The sequence below is a fragment of the Oncorhynchus nerka genome, linkage group LG22, assembly GCF_034236695.1.
Source record: "Oncorhynchus nerka isolate Pitt River linkage group LG22, Oner_Uvic_2.0, whole genome shotgun sequence".
In the NCBI taxonomy this organism is placed as follows: domain Eukaryota; kingdom Metazoa; phylum Chordata; class Actinopteri; order Salmoniformes; family Salmonidae; genus Oncorhynchus; species Oncorhynchus nerka.
This window is the reverse complement of record NC_088417.1, coordinates 49,446,791-49,458,790: the sequence shown is the minus strand read 5'-3', so window position 1 is coordinate 49,458,790 and position 12,000 is coordinate 49,446,791. Positions and strand designations below refer to the sequence as shown.

Sequence of the window (12,000 nt, the reverse complement as noted above, 5' to 3'; positions counted from 1 at the left end):
AATATTTTTTATTCTGTACAGGCTTCCTTCTATTCTCTCTGTCAATTTAGGTTAGTATTGTGGAGTAACTACAATGTTGTTGATCCATCCTCAGTTTTCTCCTATCACAGCCATTGAACTCTGTAACTGTTTTACAGTCAGCATTGGCCTGGTGAAATCCCTGAGAGTTTTCCTTCCTCTCCAGCAACTGAGTTAGGAAGGACACCGGTATCTTTGTCGCGAATGGGTGCATTGATACCCCATCCAAAGTGTAATTAATAACCACCATACTCAAAGGGATATTCAATGTCAGCTTTCTTTATTTGTACCCATCTACCAATAAGTTCCCTTCTTTGCGAAGCATTAGAAAACCTCCCTGGTCTTTGTGGTTGAATCTGTGTTTGAAATTCACTGCTGGACTAAGGGACCTTACAGATAATTGTATGTGTGGGGTATAGAGATGAGGTAGTCATTCAAAAATCATGTTAAACACTATTATTGCACACAGAGTGAGTCCATGCAACTCAAAACGTTTTACTCCTGAACTTATTTAGGCTTGCCATAACAAAGTTGTTCAACACTTATTGACTCAAGAAATGTCAACTTTTCATTTTTAATTCATTTGTCAAAAATTCAGAAGACATAATTCCACGTTGACATTAGGCCAGTGACAAAATAAATCAAAATGTTATCTATTTGAAATTTAGGCTGTAACACAACAAGATGTGTAAAAAGCCAAGTGATGTGAATACTTTCTGAAGGCACTGTAGCACCACTGGTGCTGATCAAAACATAACAAAGGGGAAACTTTTATCCTGTCAGACATATCTTAAGCTGTTACTTTAGTATGGGATGTTGAGAACCATGTACTCCAATTTCTCAGTGCAGCCATCGTGCTCCAGTTCATTTTGCTCAATAATTTAAGGGCGAATCTATGTGTAGTGCACCATGCGTAGAAGTAACACATCTATCATTTACAAGAATTTGTTCACATGTAAAAACAGTCAACAACAAAAGCAGATAAAGAGAAGGAGAACAAGAGAGAGATTATTAAGAGAGGGGGAAACATCAAGGTTGCGGCAAAGGAAAGAAAGTTGTGGTCGGTCTTGGAGAATGGTTTAAATGATGGTGGGAGGTAGATGAGGGGGAGAGAAAGGTAGTCCCAAATCAATGTAGTCCCTCCTGGATTTGACTTTTTTTCATGTTTTATTTAACTAAAGTCAGTTAAGAACAAATTCTTATTTACAATGACGGCCTAGGAGCAGTGGGGCAGAACGACAAATGTTTACCTTGTCAGCTTGGGGATTCGATCTAGCAACCTTTAGGTTACTGGCCCAACGCTCTAACCACTAGGATACCTGCTGCCCCCCTGGATAGGGGTAAGCCCATCAGAAGACAAGGTGAAATAAGTACTATGTTGCTTACACCTATCCAATCCCTTCAGGAGTGCCCGGGGAGGAGAGTCTACCCAGCAAACAGGGAACCTTCCCAGAACATTAGCTAAGATTCCCATTAAGTTCTAGTTAGGGTTTTCTTACATTAGGATGGTAACATCCCCAAAACATTCAAATAGTGTTTTTGATTATTTTTTTGTTGTTGTAGAAACTGATTTTAATGAAATATCCTTAGAATGTTCTTCTAACGTTCACAAACAATTTGTGCACAAAATGTGTAACAACCACCACAGAACATTCTCATTAGGTTTCCAGGTAATGTAATAACACAATTTAACAGTCATGTTTTTAGGACACTGCCGCAACAAAATGTTGCCAAAATAAAGCACACAAAAAGCCAAAATAGAGCACACAAAAAGCCAAAATAGAGCACACAAAAAGCCAAAATACAGCACACAAAAAGCCAAAATACAGCACACAAAAAGCCAAAATACAGCACACAAAGTTGTAGACACATTTACAACATAAAACACAAAGCACTACAGTTTAAAAAAAGACATACATTTACACATTGAACAGCAAGATGATTTGGGAACGTGTGGCGCCACTAGGGTTCCAAACATTGACAGCCCCCCCACTTAATTTTCCATCATAGTGTTTAGGCTAGCTTTCAACTAATTTAAAGGGACAAGCCTGTGTAATTTCAGGACCTTTTGAAGCGCATTCCAACCAGAAGGGGTAGAGAACTGGAAAGCTTTTTTCCCTAGCTTTGTACCGGCCTCAACAAAACACAATCATGTGAGCGGAGGCAATAGTTGTAATTGGAGCTGTCTCAATATGGCCTTGTAAATAAAAACGTACCACTGATTTAATCTCCGATGAACTAAGGAAGGCCAACCCACTCTCGGGTACAGTGATGTGTGAGCGCTTTGGAGTTAGTAACAACCCTCAGCGACCCAAACCTCAATCCCTGTACACAGGCATTTTCCCCACTGCACTAAAAACTGATATGGTGAATCCCCTTCTGGAGAAAAGTAATCTAGAATCTTCAGCTCTTAGCAATTTTCGGGCCAATCTCTAACCTAATTCTTAAACAAAATTCTGGAGAAATTGGTTTTCAAACAGCTAAATAATTTAAGTGCCAACTGTATTTCTGTATTCCAATCTGGTTTTCGGGCCCACCACAGCACAGAGACAGCTGGTGGTAAATTATCTTAGAGCCAACACAGATGCCAAACAGTATCCCAGAGTCGCCTCTTCACTGTTTATGTTGAGACTGGTGTTTTGCGGGTACTATTTAATGAAGTTGCCAGTTGAGGACTTGTGAGGCATCTGTTTCTCAAACTAGATACTCTAATGTACTTGTCCTCTTGCTCAGTTGTTGCCCCGGGGCCTCCCACTCCTCTTTCTATTCTGGTTAGAGCCAGTTTGCGCTGTTCTGTGAAGGGAGTAGTACACAACGTTGTTCGAGATCTTCAGTTTCTTGGAAATTTCTCACATGGAATAGCCTCCATGTCTCAGAACAAGAATAGACTGACGAGTTTCAGAAGAAAGTCTTTGTTTCTAGCCATCATGAGCCTGTAATCAAACCCACAAATGCTGATGCTCCAGATACTCAACTAGTCTAAAGGCCAGTTTCATTGCTTCTTTAATCAGCACTACAGTTTTAAGCTGTGCTAACAATTGCAAATGGTTTTTCTAATGATCAATTAGTCTTTTAAAATGATAAACTTGGATTAGCTAACACAATGTGCCATTGGAACACAGCAGTGATGGTTGCTGATAATGGGCCTCTGTACACCTATGTAGATATTCCATAAAAAATGCCGTTTCCAGCTACAATTTCCTTTACAACATCAACAATGTTTACACTGTATTTCTGATCAATTTGAGGTTATTTTAATGGATTAAAAATGTTTACTTTTCTTTCAAAAACAAGGACATTTCTAAGTGACCCCACTACTTTTGAACAGTAGTGTATGTACAATAAATGTCTAATACATTGTGATGTGATTGCAAATATTTGCCATAATGTGTTTCTACATGGATTGTTGTTACATTAAAGAAACATTAATGGGCTGTTCAACATGTAACTTTGTCATTCTGGGAGCATAGGAATAACATTCAAAGAACATTGATGGAATGTTTTGTGCACACATAAACAAACATTACAAGAATGTCTGGAAGAAGAACTGGACAGATCTCGTGTCATATCTCCACAATGTTCCCACAACCTACAGAAATATTTTCGGAACTTTTAAATAACATAACACAGTGTGTTCTGGGAACGTTCTTACAACATCAGGTGAATGTTTTTTTCCAACCTAATAGAAACATTGTAATTATCAGCACAACTGGACAGGTTTGTGTTTTGGGAACAAACCGTATCTCGTCATATCACCACAAAGTTACTCCAACCTGAAGAAATGTGTCATAAAAAATATGATGTCCCCACAATTTTCCCACCAGACTGTACCCACAACCTAATGAAATATTCTGGGTACCTTTAGAAAACTGACCGAATGTGTTCTGGAACGTTCCTGCAATGTCAGGCGAATGCTTTAAACATTGTATAATCATCAGCACAGCGAGACAGTTTTTGTGCTATGAAAACATTTGCCGTAACCTAAGAAATGTTCTGGGAGCTTTCACAGAATCCATTTTTAGTTTGCTGGGTAGGGGGTGATTTGGGATTCAGGGGTAGAGAGAGGAGTAGAGATGAAATGAGAGTGGAGCACAGTAAAAGAGGAGAGGACAATATAGCAAATGAGAGATAAGTGATACAGAGAAAAAAGGTCCCATTTGGGATGCAACTATTCTCTGTTCAGCTCCATGTATCAACGGGAAACTCTAGTAAAACCAGAGTGCTGCATTGCCTCATTGAAATCCTGTAGCCCTGTTGATGGATGTTCCGACATTATTTGCTCTTGGCACACATCCCCATGGCAATTTCAGTCGTGCTACGGTTGCACAAACATTATTCATCGGACCAATAAGCATGCATTGCATAAAGGTTTAAAGCAAACCTTTACTAGACGTCACACATGATCCCATTGTAATTGCCAAGATTGGTTATGTATTTGGAATTGGGAAGTCATATTTTTTATTATGGTCTGAATTTTTATGTTATGGCATAGTGCCTTATCTGTCAATGACAGATAGACAACCAAACAACCCAAAAACTGACTGTCAGATCTGACACTGTTTTGGACAGATTTTTCCCATAGGCAACTCCAACATTGACACTTTACTATACTGAACAAAAACATAAACACAACATGTAAAGTGTTGGTCCCATGTTTCATGAGCCAAAATCAAAGATCCCAGAAAAGTTCAATTTGCACAAAAATATCTGAAATTTGTGCACACATTTGTTTACATCCCTGTTTGTCATGGACGTCGTCATGGAAATGACCAGACCAAGGTGCAGCGTGGTGAGCGTACATTTTCCTTTATTTATGTCAATGTCGCCAACAAAACAAAGAATGAGGGTATGACCGTGAAGCTTACTAGGGCTATAGTGCCACTAACAAAGTCAACTAACCACAAAATACAAAGGAAAAAAGGCTGCCTAAGTATGATTCCCAATCAGAGACAACGATAGACAGCTGTCCCTGATTGAGAACTATACCCGGCCAAACCATAAAAACAGAAAACATAGAAATAAATAAACTAGTATGCCCACCCTAGTCACACCCTGGCCTACCCAAAAAAGAGAATAAAAGCTTCTCTATGGCCAAGGCGTGACACTGTTAGTGAGCATTTCTCCTTTGCCAAGGCAATCCATCCACCTGACAGGTGTGGCATATCAAGAAGCTGGTTAAACAGCATGATCATTAAACAGGTGTACCTTGTGTTGGGGACAATAAAAGGCCACTCTGTAAAATGTGGAGTTTTATCACACAACACAATGCTACAGATGTCTCAAGTTTTGAGGGTGCGTGCAATTTGCATGCTGACTGCAAGAATGTCCAACAGAGCTGTTGCCAAATAATTCTATGTTAATTTCTCTACCATAAGCCGCCTCCAACGTCATTTTAGAGAATTTGGCAATATGCCCAAATGGCCACACAACCGCAGATCACTAGTAACCACGCCAGCCCAGGACCTCCACATCCAGCTTCTTCACCTGCGGGATCGTCTGAAACCAGACACCCGGACAGCTGATGAAACTGAGGAGTATGTCTGTCTGTAATAAAGCCCTTTTGTGTCTGATTGGCTGGGCCTGGCTCCCAAGTGCCCCTGCCCAGTCATGTGAAATCCATAGATTAAGGCCTAATTTATTTATTTCAATAGACTGACTGCCTTATATGAACTGTAACTCAGTAAAATTGTTTGAAATTGTTGCATGTTGCATTTATATTTTTGTTCAGTATAGTTGAAAATACATCATTTCAACCAATTATGTTAATGAAATTATGTCTTTTCAGACAGTTTTACTCACTGGGATTGTGCCACTTCTCCTCTCACGAACTGAGAACCACAAATAGTCTCATTCCTCTCTCTAATAACCTTGGTCAATACACTACAATAGTGAACCTGGGAGCAAAAGACATTGAACCCTGTTTGCCAATACCATGAAATGACATGATATGGTTTCATTCAGAAGTTGAGATTTAAAATGATGTTAGGACATGCAAAAAAGCTTATGGTGCAGATAGCAGGCTTGCCAAAGTCTAAATACAAAGCAGCCCAAGAAATAATGCTGCAGTTTCTGTGATTATTATCTGTGTATAATAATAATATTTATTTATATCAATGACTCATGTGGACCCATTAAAAATGCCAAAATACGTTCATATTTCAAAGTCCAAATAGTGTGTGTGTGTGTGTGTGTGTGTGTGTGTTTGTTTTGCCCACTTACTCACCTGAGCCTCTGTCCACACTCTCCCAAAAGTCTTATTTCAGAAACCGGGGAGGTTACCAAACACATTTTTGCCAAAGAGATCTGAACATTTTCATCCAAAATCTTTAAAAACACTTTCGTAAGTCAATGAACTCTGGCGACAAGATTTTCAGTCACAAAGACGCGGGCCTACACGCACACGAGCCGTGCAAACACACTATTTCACAGTGTATCACGGATAAACTCAGCAAAAAAAGAAACGTCCTCTCACTGTCAACTGCGTTTATTTTCAGCAAACTTAACATGTGTAAATATTTATATGAAAATAACAAGATTCAACAACTGATACATAAACTGAACAAGTTCCACAGACATGTGACTAACAGAAATGGAATAATGTGTCCCTGAACGAAGGGGGGGTTAAAATCAAAAGCAACAGTCAGTATCTGGTGTGGCCACCAGCTGCATTAAGTACTGCAGTGCATCTCCTCCTCATGGACTGCACCAGATTTTCCAGTTCTTGCTGTGTGATGTTACCCCACACTTCCACCAAGGCACCTGCAAGTTCCTAGACATATCTGGGGGGAATGGTCCTAGCCCTCACCCTCCGATCTAACAGGTCCCAGATGTGCTCAATGGGATTGAGATCCGGGCTCCTCGCTGGCCATGACAGAACAGTGACATTCCTCTCTTGCAGGAAATCACACACAGAACAAGCAGTGTGGCTGGTGGCATTGTCATGCTGGAGGGTCATGTCAGGATGAGCCTGCAGGAAGGGTATCACATGAGGGAGGAGGATGTCTTCCCTGTAACGCACAGCGTTGAGATTGCCTGCAATGACAACAAGCTCAGTCCGTTGATGCTGTGACACACCGCCCCAGGCCATGACGGACCCTCCACCTCCAAACGATCCCGCTCCAGAGTACAGGCCTCGTTGTAACACTCATTCCTTCAACGATAAACGCGAATCCGACCATCACCCCTGGTAAGACAAAACCTTGACTCTTCAGAGAAGAGCACGTTTTTGCCAGTGCTGTCTGGTCCAGCGACAGTGGGTTTGTGCCCATGTTGCCCGGTGATGTCTGGTGAGGACCTGCCTTACAACAGGCCTACAAGCCCTCAGTCCAGCCTCTCTCAGCCTATTGCGGACAGTCTGAGCACTGATGGAGGGATTGTGTGTTCCTGGTGTAACTCGGGCAGTTGTTGTTGCCTTCCTGTACCTGTCCCGCAGGTGTGATGTTCAGATGTACCGATCCTGTGCAGGTGTGGTTACACATGGTCTGCCACTGCGAGGACAATCAGCTGTCAGTCCTGTCTCCCTGTAACGCTGTCTTCGGCATCTCACAGTACGGACATTGCAATTTATTGCCCTGGCCACATCTGCAGTCCTCATGCCTCCTTGCAGCATGCCTAAGGCACGTTCATGCTGATTAGCAGGGACCCCGGGCATCTTTCTTTTGGTGTTTTTCAGAGTCAGTAGAAAGGCCTCTTGTGTCCTAAGTTTTCATAACTGTGACCTTAATTGCCTACCGTCTGTAAGCTGTTAGTGTCTTAATGACCGTTCCACAGGTGCATGTTCATTCATTGTTTAGGGTTCATTGAACAAGCATGGGAAGATCTGTGAAGCTATTTGCATTTTTACGAATTATCTTTGAAAGACAGGGTCCTGAAAAAGGGACATTTCTTTTTTTGCTGAGTACAGCTATCCACTTTAACATCACCAAGCTAATGGACTGGGAGGAGAAAGCATTGCTACATTCACATATTATGCAAGAGTGCATCTTTTGAACAGGGCATCATCAACTCACACATCATTTTAGATGTGACGCCTGCCTGCTCTGGGGTGAAGTTTCCTCTAGGTACAGATCTAGGATCAGCTTCCCCTCCCCAAACTCTAACCATTAGTGGGGAAAAACTAAACTGAACCAAGCTCAAGGTCCCACCTATCTGCCTACAGCTTGTGTCACTCTCTGAGGCAAATCTCACAGAAGTCTCGTTTTTAGAAAACACAGTAAAACAGAATAATGATTCAGATGAATGTCTGAATTAAAATGCATCCTAGTTGCATTTAGTTTAGGCTTTGTCCTCTTGTTAAGACAATGCCTGTTGGCATATTGGCATAGCTACTTAATATTGTAAAATTCTCCAGCTCTATGCAGCTCCCAGCCGTCAACCAAGAACCCTGAAGATTACACACGAAAGCTATAATCCAAATTCAGCACCTCGGCTTTAGCCCGTGAGTGGGTTTGCTGAGACGGCAACTCATTCCCTCCCATACGGCGCCAAGGGGAACACAAACTCTTACACACGTACACACACACGCACACACACACACAAACCTAACCCTTGCTCCTATACTGCTATATAACAAAATCCCTTCTCAATCCTGTCACCCTAATGGTCCCCTTAGAGCTGCTCTGATCTGGACCAAAATGCATGAATGGTTGGTTACCTGGTAGTGGTCCTGCCAGCTCTGACTCTGCGGACAGCCGCATTCGGACCACAGGTCACAGCTGCCTCCTTTGGCACGGACCACAGAGCGTCCTGGGCTTCTCCAAGAGCTTTCAGAGTGGGTAGCCATAAGACGGCCCCTCTGCCGGGGCAGAGTAGCACCCTCTGAGGCTGAGCCATAGTGGTATCCCTGGGGCGGTTGCTGCTGCCATCCACAATAGCACGGCACCTCTCCACAACCCCTTCGGTCCATCTCCACAAAGCAGCTCTGCTGTTTGTTCAGGTAGGCAGCAGTTATCCTGCCCCGTGCAATCCCTTGCTCCCTCTCTCTTTAAGGTTTCTTGTCTTCCGTGCTCTGTGAACAAGGGAGGTGATGCTCGACTCCTCTAACGATAAATTAACAAACGACACTGTTAAGTTGGTAGTGTGTGTGTGTGTGTGTGTTTCCCTGCTCTGAGAGAGAGTGCGTGTGCATGTGTGTGAGTGAGTGGTGACAGAGAGCCTGTACTTCTATTAGAGAACAGGCATGATAGGAAAGTGAGAGGCAACAACAGCAGCAGCAGCCAAGCAGCAGCTGTGTGTGTGAGAGAGATATAGAAAGAGAGAGATAAGGGTTGGTCAGGGGCAGAGGGAGAAGGTGGAAGAATAACAAAGAGCAGAGATGAAACAGAGAGAGAGAGAGAGAGAGAGAGAGAGAGAGAGAGAGAGAGAGAGAGAGAGAGAGAGGAAAGCTGAATTAGAGAGAGAGAAAGAAAAGCTGAATTAGAGAGAGAGAAAGAAAAGCTGAATTAGAGAGAGAAAAAGAGAGAGAGACAAGCAGAGATGAGCAAAGAGAGAAGGGGCTGGCTAGGATCTTTTGCGTTGCTGGCCATGGGCTGGCTGGTAGCTCTTTGTCAATAGATGACTCAACCTGCAGCACAACATGACGGCATCCACAAATCCAGGCAGAAGCAATCTATGCTCCGCACAGCTGGGAATTTGAGACCAGAGCCTGCACTACAAATTGGTTCAGGTGGAGACAGCCTCTCTGTTTTCAATTACAGATGCTTCTGTCTTTCTCGCCACTTGAGTTTCTAACTGGGTTTGATAACATTCCTACCTCTTAACCGCCTCCACCAAGAAACACATGGACCGAATCAAACCCAGATTGAATCATTGTCACTTGTAGTTTTAATGATACATATTTCTCTGTGTATAACTGTAATTCATACGGTAGACTGCATGGCATTGTAGGATTTTCAAATGCTATCTCATAAAATGGTAATAAAGAAAAATGTGTTCTTCTTGTCCTTTGGACAATGACAATACATTGTGGAGATTGAAATGTGTCTCAGCACAAGGCATGTGGCCTATTAATCAATGACCAACCACAACACACTCCATGATTGATAGAATTTAAGTAGGTGGCCAAATGATTCATGCATTGGCAAGAATAAGGTCACTGGCACTTCCTTATTCAATGAAATGTCTATTTTTTTATTCCAGCGTCAGATTTAATCACAAGCGAAGGGCTTTAGATGGAGTAATTGATGCTAAACCGCTCAGGCTAAAATATCCAGCTGCTTTTCGATAAGATTAATGCCCCACACTGACATCTACTACTGCACAGCTGTTGAAAACCAGCCGACCACAAAAACCCTACTAGAAATTTCACAACAGATTAAAGGTAGACTCCGCGATATGATGTAGATGCAGAAAATAAACACATTGTGGGTCAATTTCCACAACAGCTAAGTGTCACGCCTTGGTCATTGTATTTTGTGTTTTTGTTATAAGTTTGGGTAGGCTAACGTTTTACTAACGTTACAGAATCACCCACCACTCACGGACCGAGCAGCGTGTAAACTGGCAGGAGCTAAAGGACGACGTTATGGACAGCAGAAGCATGGAGTATACTACGTGGGAAGAAATCGACAGGTGGGCGGCCGATCCAGAGCGAGTGCAGGAGCCCGCCTGGGATTCCCTACAGCAATGCGAAGAGGGCTATAGACGAATGGAGTCGAAAAGGAAAGCACGGCGGCGCAGAGCGAAAACGGAAAGTAACGGGGGAAAGCGCAGAGAGAGAGTGGCTGAGTCAGGAGTCAGACCTGAGCCTACTCTCCCTGTTAATCGTGAAGAACAGTTGCAGTGGGAGAGACTGCACCATTTGGAGATTTGGACATGGGAGGAGGAATTAGACGGTAAAGGACCCTGGGCGCAGCCGGGAGAATATCGCAGTCCCAAGGAGGAAATAGAAGCAGCTAAAGCGGAGAGGCGCAGGTATGAGGAAGCAGCACGGCGACTCGGTTGGAAACCGGAAGGTCACCCCAAAAAATGTATTGGGGGGGCTAGAAGGGAGAATAGTTATGCCAGGTAGGAAACCTGCGCATACTCCCTGTGCTCACCGTTGGGCTAGAGAGACCGGGCAGGCACCGTGTTATGCTATGGAGCGCACGGTGTTTCCAGTGCGGGTGCAGAGCCAGCTGCGACACATACCAGCTCTTCCTATTGGCCGGGCTAGAGTGGGCATCGAGCCAGGTAAGCTTGGGCAGGCTCGGTGCTCAAGAGCTCCAGTGCGCCTGCACGGTCCGGTCTATCCAGAGCCACCTCTACACAACAGTCCTCCGGTAGCAGCTCCCCGCACCAGGCTTCCTGTGCGTGTCCTCGATCAAATACCACCAGTTCCAGCACCACGCACCAGGCCTTCAGTGCGCCTCGCCTGTTCAACACAGCCAGAGCCTTCCTTCCCTCCTACGCTGTCGGAGTCTCCCGCCTGTTCAGCGCAGCCAGAGCCTGTCTCCTCTCCTGCGCTGCCGGAGCCTCCCGCCTGTTCAGCGCAGCCAGAGCCTGTATCCTCTCCTGCGCTGCCGGAGCCTCCTGCCTGTTCGGAGCAGCCTGAGCTGCCAGTCTGCAGAGGTCTGCCAAGTGCTGTCAGTCTGCATGAAGCAGCCAGAGCTGTCAGTCTGCCCAGCGCCGCCAGTGCTCCCAGTCTGCCCAGCGTCGCCAGTCTGCCCAGCGTCGCCAGTCTGCCCAGCGCCGCCAGTGCTCCCAGTCTGCCCAGTGCCACCAGTGCTCCCAGTCTGCCCAGCGCCGCCAGTGCTCCCAGTCTGCCCAGCGCCGCCAGTGCTCCCAGTCTGCCCAGCGCCGCCAGTGCTCCCCGTCTGCCCAGCGCCGCCAGTGCTCCCAGTCTGCCCAGCGTCGCCAGTCTGCCCAGCGCCGCCAGTCTGCCAGGATCCGCCAGAAGTGCCAGACAACCAGTCTCTTCCAGATCCGCCAGACAACCAGTCTCTTCCAGATCTGCCAGACAACCAGTCTCTTCCAGATCTGCCAGACAACCAGTCTCTTCCAGAT

General features: G+C 44.5%; 1 protein-coding gene across 23 annotated transcripts in view; it reads right to left on the bottom strand.

Moving 5' to 3' along the window:
* Positions 1-12,000, bottom strand: part of dlg2 (discs, large homolog 2 (Drosophila)) — a 367,048-nt gene that overhangs the window by 88,927 nt on the left and 266,121 nt on the right. Inside the window, exon 1 of one of the 23 annotated variants that reach the window (XM_029627177.2) lies at positions 8,672-9,260. The exons of the other annotated variants lie outside the window; for them this stretch is intronic. Within the exon in view, the coding sequence (XP_029483037.2) occupies positions 8,672-8,923 (252 nt within the window). The 5' untranslated portion in view covers positions 8,924-9,260. Of the gene's footprint in view, positions 1-8,671; positions 9,261-12,000 lie in introns of those variants that run through there. 23 annotated transcript variants of the gene reach the window in all.